The 16,045-nt window shown below is 56.2% G+C and overlaps 2 protein-coding genes across 2 annotated transcripts in view; one reads left to right on the forward strand and one right to left on the reverse strand.

Annotated features, from left to right (window-relative positions):
• TESC (tescalcin) overlaps positions 1-1,816 on the forward strand; it is a 50,499-nt gene extending 48,683 nt beyond the window's left edge. Inside the window, exon 7 of the mRNA XM_077766050.1 lies at positions 1,552-1,816. Within this exon, the coding sequence (XP_077622176.1) occupies positions 1,552-1,629 (78 nt within the window). The 3' untranslated portion in view covers positions 1,630-1,816. The remainder of the gene's footprint in view (positions 1-1,551) is intronic.
• A 5,999-nt stretch (positions 1,817-7,815) lies between these two features.
• FBXW8 (F-box and WD repeat domain containing 8) overlaps positions 7,816-16,045 on the reverse strand; it is a 114,573-nt gene continuing 106,343 nt past the window's right edge. Inside the window, exons 9-11 of the mRNA XM_077766033.1 lie at positions 10,965-11,138; positions 8,899-9,006; positions 7,816-8,505 (exon numbers count right to left, since the gene is read on the reverse strand). Of these exons, the coding sequence (XP_077622159.1) occupies positions 8,379-8,505; positions 8,899-9,006; positions 10,965-11,138 (409 nt within the window). The 3' untranslated portion in view covers positions 7,816-8,378. The remainder of the gene's footprint in view (positions 8,506-8,898; positions 9,007-10,964; positions 11,139-16,045) is intronic.

A 16,045-nucleotide genomic window follows, 5' to 3' on the forward strand; every position in this document is an offset into this window, starting at 1 on the left:
CAGTCGGAACTGGGTTCTGGAATGTTCTATGCCTATGAGGCACACACTGGAGTCCACTGTGTGGGGTTCTGCCCCTTTCCCTGTGCCTTGCACACAGCTGCCGCTCCCCTAGCCCCCGCGGGTGGACACCAGGTATCCGCTGCCACAGATGTGCTCCGCGGTTGGGAACTGGGACCCCCGCACTGCTCTGATTGCAGGTACCCGGTGGAGGGACCCTCTGCCCCGTGCCTGGCGCCGAGGACCCCGACAGCGGGTCACCAGGCTCATTCTGGGATCAGAGGGCAGGAAGTCAGGGGAGCACGACCCAGAGGTGTCAGTCCAGCCCACCGTGGTGGCCTCTGACCCGCAGGAGGGAGCTGACGGGCCCGGCCCCGGAGCTGGGTCACGACTTGGGCCGTCATGGCTCCAGGGAACCCAGGGGCAGCTCGGATGGGCCCTCCCCCCAGGTGGCGCTGCTTCTTGGCCAGTCAGCAGTCNGCGGGGCCGGGCAGAGAATCCTGCGACACCCAGCTTCTTCCCTGACAGGCTCCTCTGCCCCCCAAGCCTGTCCCAACTCCACAGGGGCCTTTCCTGACCGGCTGGCCCCTCCCCTCCCTCGGGCCTCACCGGTGACCCTGTCGCCACCTGGCATTTAGCAGAAAGCACCGTGGGTGCCCCAGTCACTTCCCCAGGAGCCAGGTCTGTTTTCTCTGCACCCTCCTGGCACCACACCTAGAACAGGTGGAGGAGCCCAGAAAGCAGCTCGGCTGCCCGCGGGGCTCCAACCGCAGCCCGATTACGGCCTGGTGGCTGTCCCCAGAGATGCCGCAGGCGACAGCTTGAGTGTCTGAAGTTCTCACAAGCAGGGGGGCTGAGCCACCTCCAGCTGTTTATCTGCAGCCCTCTTGGGTCCCCCGAGGGGCTGGCAAGTGCTGTCTGGGAGTAGGGGGGGCCTGCAGTGTGGCAGTTTGTGTCAGGGCGGCCCAGCTGTCCCCCGGGGCCCTGGCCGGACTGTCCTGGCAGAACCAGCGCCAGGTATGTGCCCGTGGTCAACTTTGGGTAGAAAATACCCTTCCCGGCACGAGCTTGTCTACATCGAACGGGGTGGCCTGTCCCTAGGAGGTTTTCATGAGGGGGGGGATGGGTCACTGAAACAGCACAAATGCTCAGTGCTTAACGGTTTACAAAAGGTTCCGTGCACGATCCCATCTGAGCCGCCAGCACCGTGTGACCTGATGTGGGCAGTGTGGGTGGTGCCAAGGAAAGAGGAGGCTTGCTGGGGTTAAGGAATTTGCATGAAAATCACAGAGCCCGAAGGGTGGTGGGTGCGATTGAAATGACAGAGCTGAGAGCTTGGATTCCGCACTTAATAACAAGCTGCTGTGACAGTATCAGAGAGGCTCCAAATGTCAGAGCCAAATTAACCCACAGAAAGGCAGATGGAAGTTTCTCTTCCACTCTTGGCTCCCAGCCCTGAAACCAGCCCCCTGGCTTTCACCTGTCCTGGGGGCGGGGACGTGGGCCTGGGGCGGTGGGGACGCACACTCACTGCTGCCGCTCTGTCCCTTCCAGATCTGGCAGGGGATAGATATCGAGACCAAGATGCACGTCCGCTTCCTGAACATGGAGACCATCGCCCTTTGCCACTGACCTGCGGGTGCCCCGCCCCCCGAAGCCGCACTGTGGTTTAGAGCCGCCTGCGGGGCCCGAGGCCACTGGTGTCCTGCTGCAGCTCATGTAAATAGTCCCCCTCCTCTGCGGCCTTGTTTTCCCCGGGGTACAGCGGGACCTCGCTGTTTTTATCTCTAATAAAAAAAACTATTGGTTTGTAAACGAACGTGGCTCCTGTCCCCCATGTCCCCTCTGTGGCCTGGCCGCCTGGTGGCATGAGGCTGAACGCGAGCAGACGGCAGCTAATTTTCAAAGGCTGGCTCGGAAGAGGGGAGTTTTTTCCCCTGTACCTTTTCTGGTTTATTTATGGTGAAGGGTTTGCTCTCTTGCCTGTGTGGGGGCTGGGTGGTAATCAGTAAGGTGAGGCAGCTCCTGGCACCGTGGTGCCCGGGACTCAGACGTGGGGTTTCCTCGCTGTCGTGACGGAGCATTTAGGCCGCAGAAGATGGGGGGCCCCACAGTGATGCCCCCAAGCCTGTTGATGGTACCCGGGGCGCCAGACTCGGTCTGGCTGGGTGTCTCCATGCCCTCCTGGGCTGGCACACGGCAGCCCCCAGTGGTGGTGGCAGCCGGGGAGGGGACTGTCCCTGTGAGTAGCTCCCAGAGCTCCAGGGTCACCTCTGATTCAGGGGTGGGCTGTGCTGGGGGCAGGGAAATGACGGTTGTCCAGCCGGTTGGTGCTCAGGCCCAGCAGGGCCGTCGCTGCGGTCGCTCATCGCTGGTGGCACTCCAGGCCTCCTTGCTTGGTTCCTGCCGTCCACACTCACTGGGAGGTTCCTTTCCAGCCTTCCAGAAAGTTCTGGTAGCTGAGAACTGCCATTACTGGCATTCTTGCACTTCCATAGCTTCGTTGTTATGGGTGTTTTTGCTCCCACCTGTGCTTTGGGGTTCAGAATTTAAAAGGCGCGGGAAGGCACACCGCACAGCCCTGACCCCGCGCCGGCAGGCCCCGGCTTGCCCTTCCCCGAGGCCGTCGGGCCAGCCTGTTTCTTTGACGTCTTCCCAGCGCTTTTCATGCAGACGCAAGCAGGTATGTTGCCGAGCATGAGCCAAACGTTGGTATTTAAGTGAATTGAAACGCAGCAGTGAGGCAGGTGGGAGGGCAGGGTGACCGCGTGGACCGAGCACCGTGTGGCGGCACAAGCCCCGAGGCTGGCACACTGTGGCGGTTTGGGAACCGCGCGCATCGTTCCGGTAACGTTGAGGACCTGGGAGGTGAGAGCAGACGCCTGCCGGTGTCCTGTCGGCAGTGAGCGCGTAGCTGGACCGCCTGGGCCCCTGGGCGCACGGCCTGAGGGCAGCTGGCCTGCGGTGAAGGCCGTGGCCTCCGCTCCCCCGGGGGACGGCCGAGAGCCCGCGTGAGGAAGCAGCGGGCTGTCTGAAGTCACTTCCAGAGCTCTGCTGTTCACACCGGCACTTCCGCAACAAGTGTTTTGACATTTCCTAAGCGGTAGGTCTAGGTCGGGGAAGGCAGAGGCCTCGGCTTCCCGCCCTCAGGGTACCAGCCACCTGGTGGGACCCTGAACTGCAGCGGTTTCCCGGGGCAGGTGGGGGCTCGGAGCTGCCGCCCTGCTGCCCCTAGGGACTGCCTTGCTCCTGCCCTGGGCTCTCCTGGCCGCAGGGAAAAGAGTCTCCGGTCCCTGGGATGGCCTGGTGTGTGGAACCTGGCCCTCTCCCCAAGCGCCTCTGCCCGGTGACGCCCCTGCAGCCTCGCAGAGGCGCGCATCCTCCCCTCCCCCACCTCTGGAGGGTGTGGCGGACCCACGGTGAGCAGCTGGATGGCTGGCGTGGCCACCATGGCCTGGATTTTCTGGGACTCTCCCAATTTGCTTCGATTTTGTGCTTCTCAACAAAGGCAGGTCATTAGCGTAAAGTGTTTTCAGAAACCATTTTCCATCAGCCCCCGTGCGCCGAGTTGAGTTTGGGAGGTGTGGCCTCTGTTGGCGTGCATCAGTCGTTTTCCATTTGTTCAGACCACGGAGGGCCGGCCTAACGTCTGTGAAGCTTTGGGCCACAGCTTACCTAAACAGCTAATTAAAATGAGATTTATTCACTATGAGCCCAGGCCATGCTGCTCAAAGGAAAGCTGATTTGTTCCCAGTCACTGCGGGTGTCGTCTCACTGGCAGGGTTAAGGCTTATGCCTCCCGGAGCGCGGCCTGCCAAGGTCCCCTGGAGCTCCACCGGCTCCCGGGGCGCCCGCTCGGTCATTCGGGCAGTGATCAGGTTGAGTCCCCATGGGTCCAGCAGAAGACGGGGGCGGGGGCTCAGAAACCCCTCCTGTTACCAGCGAGGGTGCCCGGGAGGGGCTTCATAGCCCCATGGCCCTGGGCAAGGACAGCGACCCCCCGGGTCTGGGGCACCTCATCAGAAGCAAGCGAGGTGTTTGTTTTGAAATTTGTTCTAAAAGAGGTAAGTTGATGAATCGACAGATGTACTTGTTTAACAGCCTGCCTTCTATCAAGAATCACACCAGTGACTAAAAGGAAACAGGCAGAAATCAGTGCTAAGGCAAATATTTGAAGGCAGTGCAGTCGTGCTTTGAAGGCCTCAGGCTGTGGGTGGAGACCCAGCACGGTGCGGGCTCCCCTCTCTCCGTTCTTCACCCATTTGCCAGCAGCCAGGCTGAAAGCCGGGTCTAGTTTCATGCTATCGTGTCCCCAAAGGGACAAGTTACCAGAACTCAGCTTTTGGAGGCTACGAGAATCCGGGAGTTTGGCACAAATGCAGGAGTCTGGTAGCTTCACAAAAGGCGGTGCGTTGGAAATCTGACGGGAGCAGCCCGGGAACGTCCCGCAGCCCCGGGGCCACGCATCATGCATCAGGGGTAGCGTAAGATTACAGCCGCTTCCACTTTCGGCCAAGCAAAAAGTCTTGCTGGCCTTGAACGAAACAACTCCGTTACTTTCTCGTCCCAGGGACTGGAAAGTTCTGTTTGTGCTCTGCTCAGGGGAGGCAGCTCCCACGTGCACCTGAGCCTGCCCCCACCTGCCCGCTGGGGCTGAACCGCAGCGCCAGGAACGGCAGTGACTTCCGTGGGCTGACGGAGTTAAAAATACAAGTTGCCTTGGCGAGGGTTTTTGCAAACACCTGCTTTGCAAGCTGTCCTCCCACACGGTGACCTTGGGAAGGCCTTGGGGGGGGTGGGGGAGGCGGGCGCCGAGGAGGCAGGTTTTCTCTCAGCTCTGCCTTGGTCTCTAGGCCTTTCCGGAACCAGGAGGCAAGCGCCAGTGGGGTTGTCGGTGCTGGACGAACTGGGCCCGTGGTGGCCGGTGAGCCTTCTAATCCAAACAAGTCAGCAAGGGACTGGGCTCCATCTTCCGCCCCAGCGCCCAGAGCAGCAGCTGCAGCCCCCTCGGTCTTACAGGAGGGACAGGGGCTGTCCTGGCAGTGGGCATGGGAAGAAACGACGTGACAGGCTCCGCTCTTGGGGCTGTAGGAGCCAGGAGTGTTCCCTCCCTCCCTAGGGAAGCAGTGGCCCCTGGTGCGGAGCCGGAGTGGAAAGCCTGCCCCAGGACGCACAGCGGAGGTGAAGGCCTGCCCTGCCTGGCGGCCACTGCAGCCAGGTACCCATCGGGCCTGGCCGCCAGGGCGGGGCGGGCAGGTCTGCTCATGGTGCCGCGGCCCAGCCCGCGACCCAAGCTCCTGGTGGCTGCGGCTGCTGCCTGAAGCAGAGGCCCCCAGCTGGGAGGGCGAGGCCGCACCTGCCTGCAATGACAGGCCACCAGCGGCTTTAATGAGAAGGCTGTGCCCTCGGGAGGGGACGCCGTTTCTCCTCAGTGAGCAGAGTCGTCTGCAGTAGCTGGCATTTGTCGTTCAAGTGCGCAGGGGATGCCATCCCTAAATGTGGGGCCTCTCGTTAAAAAACATTTTTGAGAGGGAGACTGAGCTCGAGTGGGGAGGGGCGGAGAGAAAGAGGGAGACACAGAATCCGAAGCAGGCTCCAGGCTGTGAGCTGTCAGCACAGAGCCCGACGCGGGGTTTGATCTCACGAACCTTGAGATCATGACCTGAGCCAAAGTCAGATACCTGACCGAGCTACCCAGGCGCCCCTTTGGGGCCTCTTTCTGAAGTGGGGTATGGGGATAGAGGGCTTCATCTTGGGGGCTATCAAGCGTTCCTTTCCCAACAGAAAGGAAATCAGCCAGGGCACAAGTTGTGCCTCTTGCGGACGCTGATGCCACCCCGGGACAGCTGTTAAATTACTGGCTGTGTAATGGCAGCAGCATGTCTGGTGGCCCGGCTCAGAAGGCCCAGTGTCATGGCCGAGCTGAAATTCTCGGCAGTCCCCGTACAGAATCTGAGGAAAGCCAACCCGCCTAATGCTTGTGTCCAATTTTACGCCTGATTTTGTGGGTTCCTTGGCTCCCAGGCTAGGAGCCCCTGCGGGTGGGGGTCGTGCTCACCGGTGGCCTGCGACCCCAGGCTGCCCAGCCAGGGGGGAGCACATACACGGTAAGCCGGGGGCCCGGCCAGGGCAAGCCGGCATTCGAGCAAGAAACACATTTCGAAAATTTAGTATTCAGACAGTTGATAAAAGTGGAAAGCAAAAGGTAGGTGAAGTTGTAGGACACAGGAGCTCTGCTGTGGGGCGCTCTGGCTCCCCGGGGGGTGCAGGAGATGCTTCTGTCTTTGGGGGAGCCGNGACCAGCTGTTGGCAGCGAATGAGAAAAGTTTAGAACTATTTTTTGTTTTGGGAAATTTTTCTGGGTCTAATTTCTTTTCGAGTCTTGAAGTACCCGTCCTGGCTGCAAAGCTAGGAAGGGCGAGCGTGTCTGCAAAGTGAGGGGTAAAATCGGGCTGGAAGGGCCTGCTTCTCAGGAGGAAAAAGTCTTTTACCCAGTGGTCCGGTTGCGGTAAGGCCATGAGCGATGAAAACCTTATAAAGCGAGGTCGCCAGGGGGTCAGAGCGCCACATGACACCAGGAGTAAATAAAATACTTTATCTGCTCCCTGCAGACCGGCTTCATGTACGAAGTAATTTGGCTGAAAGGAAGCAGAAGGCCGTCCTGACCAAGCCGCCAGCCCCGGAAGGCGGTCTGGAAGCCAGCGTCGCGCGGGGGTTAAGTGGGGAGTCCCAGGCCCCACTGAGCTGCGTGTCGGTTTTTAACATGGACCGTCTTCCCCTGAAAAACGCCTCAAAGGCTTCACAACTCAGAAGTGCCGGGACTCAGGCATGGCACGCAGCACCCCCTTTTCCGCTCTCCCGTACAGGAGGAAAGCGTCCCTTCTCTCTTGGGTTAGTGGGGGCAGGCTGTCGCCCTGACAAGCCCCTGTGCCTTTTTTTCCCCCCCCCAATCAAGACTTGTATATTTTGGCTTTTCAGAAAAGCCGGTCCAGTGTAAAATGGTACAGGCGGGGGTGGTGTGGGGATGAGCTGTACTGCTTACTGGCTTTCTATCCCATCAGTGTGTATTTATGACTTAACCTTTGCTTCCACCCTCCTCTGGGGTCACTATCTGAGATGACAGCTTCCTTGTATCTTTGGCCTGTTTTCCATTTAAGCCAGAACTTCTGGCCTCTCTGGTCCTGGGGGTTTGATATCCAGTGCGGTCACAGTCACCCTGGTCTAGGGAGTTTATATTTTCCATTTTTCTTTCTTTAAACCAGTTCTGGAGTATTTGGAATTCCCAGGTGGGTGTTTTTCACTTTACCTCATTTTAGTGCATGAGGGGGTCACTGAATGTGACCTGGACGGTATCATCCTTTGTGGGCTTCATACAGAGTCCTTTTCCGTGTATGGTCTGTGGAGATTTAAAAAGGCCCAACACTCTGTAGATGCATATTGGATCACGCTTGTGAACTCTATTAGGTCAATCCTTGGAGTCTTTATTGACCCCTCACTATGAGGCAGGGCTTTCTCTGTAGTTCTGTCAGTTTTTGCTTTGCTATTTTGAAAGGGATATTAGGTGACTGCCGCTCCGAACGGGCTACATCAAGAGTAATGTGAGGGTTTGCCCCCTTCATCCTTTGGAAATGGAAGCCGTTTATGGTACTGCAGAGGCCCCTGGTGCTGCCCTGCTCTGGCGCAGTGGTTTAGGGGAGTGGTTTCTCCGCCAGCTCTTCCATCCTACGTGGAAGACGGGACGGCTGTTTACGTAACACATGTAGAAAATAATCTACTTTGTATCACAGGTCGTGGACAAAACAGGAGACCAGACAGTCCTCAATGTGACTGTATAAACATATAATTATGAATCATGGTAAGAACGATGAGGAAGCAGTACTGTGACCCCAGGCTGATACCGGATAGGGGTAGCACAGACCACCCCGAGGGAATACATGACCTCAGCTCCCTCCCCTGCCCTGGAAGAAAGGGCTTGAAGACCTGAATGATGCTGGCTGCCTGGAGCGGGGCCCTGCACCGTGCGTACAGATGCAGGGGGAGATGCACATGGGCTCCAGGGGAGAGGGGCCCCGGCTAGGGCCCGGGTGACCAGGATAGCTGGGCGGGGAGCAGATGCAGGGGGAGGGAGGAGGTGTAGTGTGAGTCGTGAGAGGGAGGCCCTGAAAGCCACAGAGGAGGACCCGAGCACCCAGAAAACCGAGACGGAGCTAGCCACTTTGCACAGGCAGCTACAGAAAAACGTACCGGCAGCCGAGGAGTATGTGGGGCCAGACCGGTGCAGCCGGGGCTGTGCTCCTCCCCCGGATGCTTACAGCCCAGCACAGAGCTCTGGGGAGTTTTCAAATGCATCAGGCTGGTTCTTCCCCCTCTGCTGCGTGGTCCTAGGGGAAGGCGAGCGCCAGGGCATAGCCGGCCGCGGTGTCCTCGGGCGCCCGGCACACGGGCAGCGTGCTCTGCAGGGCCAGCCGCTCCACCGCAAACTCATAGGCGTGGACCAGCCCACGGTGTCTAGAGGAAGCACAGACAGCGGCGCATCAGGAGGGTGCCCACCCTGGACAGCCCGGCCCCGAACGCTCACGGCCACTCAGTCCCGGGATTGGAGGCCGGGCCACCTGCAGTCACCTGAGCCCCTGCACGGGGGTCTCTCCCTCGCTGGGAATGGAGTCCCCCCGCCGATGGGGCAGGAGGAGGGGGCTCTGCCCCCATCACCGGGAGTGTGACCACAGCGGGAACATGGCCCTGGTGTGGGGAGCCCGCGCGGCCATGGGAGTTCACAGTTTCTATGAAGGTCACGGCTGAGGGAAGACGTGTGGGGGACGAGGTGGCATGGGGGTTCCGGTAATAGAATCAAACTAAGATGGTCTGTCCTGAACACCCACAAGCCCAGCCCTGCACGCTGACCTCCTGTGGGCCGTGAAGTCCAGGTCGGTGTTCCGCACCACCCTCTCGTAGGGCACGTTGGCCGTGATGAGGCTGTGGCTGTTGAAGGACAGGTGTCGAACAGGGTGTCTGGAACAGAACAGGAGACTGCCTGGTAAAGGGAAGTCCCGCTAAACTGGAAGTTGAGAGTCCAGGGGCTCTAGAACCCTCTGCCAAGCTTCTCATGAACAGAGGAGGAACCTGGGCCCCCTGGGGCGGGCGGGCAGAGACTCGCCCCGGTACCACTGTCGACAAGTCCGGGTGCCCCGTTTCCTGGCCGACCACCCAACTTGGTGTGTTTTGACATAAAGGATTTTAGCGGCGTGTGGAGAGGACGGCCCCCTGGCCGGCTGGCCCTGGACAGGTTCACCGAGCGCGCCCTCTGCAGGGCATGGGGCCGATCCGTCAGAGGCCCCCTCCCAAGTTTGAAAGGGCTACACCTGCTGTTGGGAGTCTGAATGTGCTTTTGTGCTGCAAAATTTTGCAACAATGGCTTGAAATCAATTGATGGAGTAAAGTTTTTGTTCATTCTAAAAACTTTCTTCATCCAGGGCCTGCCTCCTATGGTCCCAGCACCAAGCCAGGGACCGGAGGATGTAAAAGGTGTCTCATGCCAGCAGGAGCCTGCTATCAGATGCTTCCTCGGTAAGGATGTAAGAGTGCATTCCCCCAAAACGAAGCCAGTGTTTCTAAAGCATGAGAGGTGTCACAAGCCCCAGGGCTGGAACACAGGCTTCAGCACGGGCCCAGCAGCCAGGCCTTGCAGGAGGGCGGAGAGGAGGGCGCATCTGTGCGCAGAGCAGGGGACCCGGCCCTGCCACTCCAGGCTTTAGGACACCAACCAGAAGTAAGTGTGTCTGGAAGACTTCACTCGGGGACAGGTGGGAACAGGTGACTTTGGCGGAAGAGGCCCTGATGTCCCGCGGGGCTGGACCGGAGGCTCGAGAGAACCCAGACCGGCTGCCGCAGAGGCAGGCAGGACCTGGTGAGCACGGCCCAGCCCTTTGCTGGTGGCCACAGGGGCCTTGTCCGGGACAAGCCACTATCCAGGGGGAGAACTGGTGGTACGTTTACAAAGGAGCGAGGAAGGTAAGTGCTGGGAAGACCTCCCTGACTGTGGCTTCACTTGAACGAGCTGGCAGCAGAACAGCTGTTCAGGGAGAGAAAATGAGATCTTGCTGGAGCCCAGTCCTAGAGAACGAGGAGGAGCTGCTGCTGAAAAGCGGGACGGGATGGTGCCAGTCCCCCAGGGCCAGAGCTGCAGTGAGCAGTCACCCTCTCGGGCAGAAGGTGCTGGGATGCCGCCACGGAGGACTTTTAGTTGCCTTCTGGCACCACCTGGTGGCAACTCCCTGCATCACCACAGAAAGTGGCAAACACCTGTTTGCGGGGTAAGGCAGGGCTGGACCCAGCCAGGCAATGTAGTCTGAGGGAGGCTGCTGGAGGGAGCGAGCGCTAGCCACTTCCTGTTTGAACCTTGACTGCACTGCCTTTTCTTACTAGGACTTGAAGTGTGTACTTGGGGGCCTCAGCATCTGTATGTTTTTTGTTAAGCTCATGCTCTGCTCTGCGGAACCTGTCTTCACAGTGGTGGTGAGGGCCAGCTGTAAAGAAAGCTCTCCTCCTCCACCCCCCACTGGAGGCATGTAGGGTAAGGGGGAGGGAGAGCCCCTTCCCCGGGCAAGATGGAGGTGGCCTCAAGTCAGCCAGTTAGGCCTCCTTGACGTTATATGCCTACATTCGTGAGCCCCCAACCTACACTTGGGATAATGACAGATTCCTCCCTCCTTAGTCAAGCGCCCTGAGAAATGGGCAGACGATCAAGGTCACGTGTGTCAGGACCCGAGGACGCAGTTGGGTACCCCCAGCAGGGCTTGCCTACCCCGGCTGGGCAGGCAGCACAGCAGCTTTCACAGTGTGAGAACAGCTCCGTCTCTGGGTCTTGGGTTCCTGGCCTGAGACGTGGACAGAGGGACCCACTGCTCACGCCCAGCACGGCGTCGAACACACATTTAGCACAAGGAACCGCTCCCACTCCACTGCGTTACCTGGAGTGCACTTCCCACAGCTTCTGGTTCGTCCGATAATCCCACACCGAGACCAGGCCCTCCTCGCCTCCGCTGACGATTTTCCAGTCGTCCATCTGTACTGCGGAAACTCCCAGTTGGTGGGCAGAGAGCGACAGGGCGATTTTGTCAGTGCGGAGGTCGTGGATCCTCACCCTGGGAGGCCCGAGAAGAGAACGGGGATTCGTGTTAAGGCCCGAAATGACACATTCATCCTCGGTTGTGCTGGTCGATGCCCAACAATCTGGCAAAAGCAGAACAGTCAAAACAAAACAAAAACCACCTTGGGTGCCAACATCTTTTTTTTTTTTTTTTAAACTTTTTTCTTTTTTTTTAATGTTTTATTTATTTCTAGGAGAGAGAGAGAGCGAGAAAGAGACAGCGTGAGCAGGGGAGGGTCAGAGAGAGAGGGAGTCACAGACTGAAACAGGCTCCAGGCTCTGAGCTGGCAGTCAGCACAGAGCCCGACGCGGGGCTCGAACCCACGAACCGCGAGATCATGACCTAAGCGAAAGTCGGACGCTTAACCGACTAAGCCACCCAGGCGCCCCGGGTGCCAACATCTTAATATTGATATAGAATTTACCACCTTATTAGTACTCATCCAGAGGAGACTAAGATGCGATAGAGATGGATGAGTTTACAGTACCAACAGCTGTCTAATCAGAATGATTATAAAGCCCCTGGAACAGGATAGACTCAAGACAAATATATGAGCTGACCTGTCACGCATGCTTCCTCTGCTCAACAGGGATGACGCCAGCCCTGAGCATGAGTCCACGCCCAGGGAAGCTGAGTACTGACACCAGACTGTGAAGGCTGACCCAGTGGTAAGTGCACCGCCTGGCACAGCAGCTTTGCTGGTGCTATACTGCTCTGTTAAGGGCAGGAGGTAAGCCAGCCACGCTTGTGTGCACCCCAAACCTTTACCCAGCTGAGAAAATAACTCTTTTCTAGGACTGAATTTAACTTGACTTTGGAATTTCATCATCCTCTTGTTGAAATTTGGAAGGCAATGTGTAGTTGACTAAACATAATAAAATCATGATGAGAGTACGTGGACACTTGGCTGTCACTTATCTCAAGTCCCAAAATAATTACTCGACTTGTAATAACGTGAATTTAAGAACCTCTTTAAAAATGACGTAAGTATATGCTGCTTTTCCACATCTAGACAATGAGACAGATCTCTTATCTAGCAGAGCACCAACACAGTTCCTGAAATAAGCCACAAAGCAAAAATTAAATGGGGCAAAACCAGTACAGGTGAATTTAACAGCCTCCCTGCTGCAACTCAAAAAGGAAAAGACCCACCCACCGCCTAGCCGGAGGCCAGGCCCAGCTAATGGTAACATGGTAAGTGTGGTCTAGACAGTGGTACGGAGAGAGGGTGTGAAGCCCGCTGCATCCTCCACTCCCAGTTACAAGGGCGCACACACAGATCAATGGTTTGTAGAGTTCCGAGGAACATTCGCTTGACCCAAAAATTCTATACCTCGTGGACCTACTGAAGTTTGAAGGCATAACTAAGATTTTTATCAGAAAAGGACCCCAAATCTGCCACCTGTGGGTGCGGCAAAATACTGGGCAGACAGTGAGGGGAGTGCACAGGCCCTGAGGGATGTACAGAACTCTCCAGCGCAGCGCGAGAAGCTGGCTTTGCGGACTCAGCCTGCACGCAGGCCGAACCCACCCATGAGCAGGAAGGGCCTCAAATGGATCACCCGGTATAACAAATGCAACGTGGACTTCAGCACGAAAAGCTTTGTAAGGACGAAGGGGACAGTTTCGTAAGCGTCTGGTGAAACTTGCCTGGACAGGAAGAACCTACACGGACCTATTTTTTTTTTTGGAGATTTTTTTTTTTTTTAAGTAATTCAGTTTCTTTAGTCACTGTGTACTTCGGGTTTGAGCTGATTTTGTTAAATCTCCTGAGAATTACCCAACTGGACCCCCAAGGATACAAAAAGTAGCAGTGAGTGGACTGGGAAAGGAAGCACGGGTCTCTGGAACAAGCCAGCAACGGCTGCACACGGGCTTCAGGGCACAGGAAGGAGAACAGCTTCCCTGATCTTGAGGTGAAGCTGGGGTCCTGTCACCACCCAGAGCCTGACCATCAGCACCAGGTCGGTGTCAGTGCTCAGACCCAAAGAAAATACAGCAGGGTCCAGAGCCACGTGCTCCTAACGAGCACAACCCATGGCGGTGTCCGTTGATAGAGTTCACCAAGTTACTAGGAGAAGTGAGGAAAGCCATGACGTGCTAGAACACTTACTTCTAGTGAAGGCTTTAAAAAAGGATGGTTCATTTTTCCTAATACTGCGCCTTGTTTAAAAAAACAGATATGGTTCGGGGCACCTGGGTGGCTCAGCTGGGTGAGCATCAGACATTGGCTCAGGTCGTGATCTTGAGGTTCGCGAGTTAGAACTCCACACCAGGCTCTCTGTCTGATGTCAGTGCAGAGCCTGCTTGGGACCCTCTCTCTGCCCCTCCCCTGCTTGCACTCTCTCAAAAACAAAGATTAAAAAAAAAAAAAAGACACAATTAGATAAAAGAAAAAATGAGGAGGAGACAAATTAGAGATGACAGCAGAAGATAATTCAGTAATAACTCAATCAAATGAAATTAATATGTCAGAATCAATAGCTGTCTTAGGTACAAACAACCCCTAGTTTGAAAAATGTAATCAAAGAAAAGATCCCACTCAGAATAGCGATTAAAGACAAAATACCCGCTAATAACTTTTTCAGCGTGGAGCTCTGCCATATATACATCGCATCAGAATAAATTATAGGTGACTCAGAGTTCAACATAATTAACTACGAGAATATTCAGAATCGGCAAGGCCCTTCTAAACAAACCCGTAAGTCAAAAAGGAAAATATTGATGATTACATATAAAAGTGTGGAAATTTTTCCCATATGGGAAAAAGAAGGCAAAGTCCAGGCAAATGGTAAACTGGGGGAAATGTATGCAACAGAGAGGACTGGCTAATTTCTTGTTAAAAAAAATCCCTTCAAATTGAAAGTAAAGATGGACAACCCAAAATTAAAATAAAAGCTAAGAAAAAATAGTTAATAGGAAATTACTAATGGCTTTTAAACACATGTGAGGTGTGTTGACTGGTAAGGAGAGAAACAAAGACCTAAAACTACACTTTGATACCACCTGATACCCTCCACGCCGGAGGGACCTGGGTCGATGGGCACTTACACACGCCTGATGTGAGCACAGACCCTCTTCGGGGAATGATCTGGCAATATCCAGCAGACAATATACTTCCTTCTGACCCAGCAGTTTCACTGCTAGGAATGTGTCTAGGCTATACCTAACATATGGATACAAATACACATGGACATATAAGGCCAGTGGCACGGTTTTTAGTAGCAGAAGATGGGGTTTCTGTTTCAGACAACTTCTAGAACCTTCCTGCTAAAAACCACTGAATACTGCTGGATAAATCACACCCTTGAAAATGCACTGCTCAGTTCTCAAAGCAAGCGACTGCCCCGTGGCCCATGCTGGGAGGCAGCCTGGACAGCTTGGGACTCTGTCTCTCCCTTTCTCTCTCTCTGCCCCTCCCCCTATTTTCACTCAGTCTCTCAAATTTTTTTAATGTTTATTTTTGAGAGAGACAGAGCATGAGTGGGGGAGGGACAGAGAGAGACACACACAGAATTGGAGGCAGTCTCCAGACAGCACAGAGCCTGACATGGGGCTCAAACTCACAGACTGTGAGATCATGACCTGAGCTGAAGTCGGATGGTTAACTGACAGAGCCACCCAGGTGCCCCTCAAAATAAATAAACTTAAAAAAACATACTTAAAGAAAAACTTCTGTAAATGAAAACACAGTCCCTGAAATTGAATTCATTAGATAGGCTGGAAGAGTTCGTGTTCAAGAGTTCAGACAAATCGGAAAGATGACCTAGAGTGGCGCACACATAAATATAAAATGTGACCGAGGGAGCAGTTCAGCTGGTGTCCAAAAGAAGTTGCAGACGGAGAAAACAAAGAATGCTGCAAACAGGCCACACTGAAGCAGTACGGGGCGGGCGTTTTCCTAGCATTAATGGAAGGCCCGCTGCTCACACTCGGTGAGCACTCATTGGAGTAAGAACGACGCAGCGAAGACTATCTTACTAACTTGGGAAAATGCAGGAGACAAAGGCCTTAAATGCATCCTGAGGGGAAGACGCATCACCTCTGTACGAACGGCAACCAGCGTGGCAGAAGCCACGGGGTGCCGCGAAGGGCACGAGTGTCACCAACGGGGACGGCCCCAGCCAGCGACGGCAGTGCCAGCACGGCCCCACAGCGACCCCGGCCCGTCTCTGCCGCAGGAAGGGCGCTGTCCCCCAGCCCCAGCTACGCAGGGGGAGCACGGGCCCAGGGGGTGAAGAATGTCCGTGCCTGTGCCGTGTGTGTACAAGACTCCCCTGGAGAACACTGACACGCAGCCCAGGCTGGGGACGACCGGGCTGCCCGGGAAGAGAGGGGCCCAGAAGCGTGGCTTCTCCCGCTATGTCGTGCTTTCGAAGGCGCAGGTTACCTGCTGCGGTGAAAAACTAAGATTCTGCAAGGACGCCCGTGAACTGGTGATGGCAGGTACCTGGGGAAGAGGGGAGGTAGCGGAACGAAGGGGCTAAAGGCGCCCTGTTTCCGACGTGGACTCATTCATGACGGGGCACCGGGGAAGCTGGGCGGTGGCCGCACCGGTGTGCTGTTCCTGTTCAAACCAGGCCGTGCCTTCTACACGCACTCCTCTGCGTGTGCTTTGTGTCACACAGCCCGACTCCAGGGACACGGGCGAGGGCCTGGAGCCACCTCGTGCCGCCGCCTAAGGCCCAGCTCTCCTACTCTGGCCCGCCCTGCGGCCCCCTCCCCAGCCAGGGGCCTGGGACTACAGATGAGAGCGCAGGGAGCGGCCCTGGAAAACAAAGACCTCCCTCCGTCACCATTTAGGGCCACTTGAGGCATCTGCGGGTAAGAGAAGGGAGAAAAGGTGTAACCGCTGGAAAATGAAGGCTGGTGGCAGACGACCAACCGCAACTTGAATAGAT

The sequence above is a fragment of the Crocuta crocuta genome, unplaced genomic scaffold (genome assembly GCF_008692635.1).
Source record: "Crocuta crocuta isolate KB4526 unplaced genomic scaffold, BGI_CrCroc_1.0 scaffold339, whole genome shotgun sequence".
NCBI classification, from domain to species: Eukaryota; Metazoa; Chordata; class Mammalia; order Carnivora; family Hyaenidae; genus Crocuta; species Crocuta crocuta.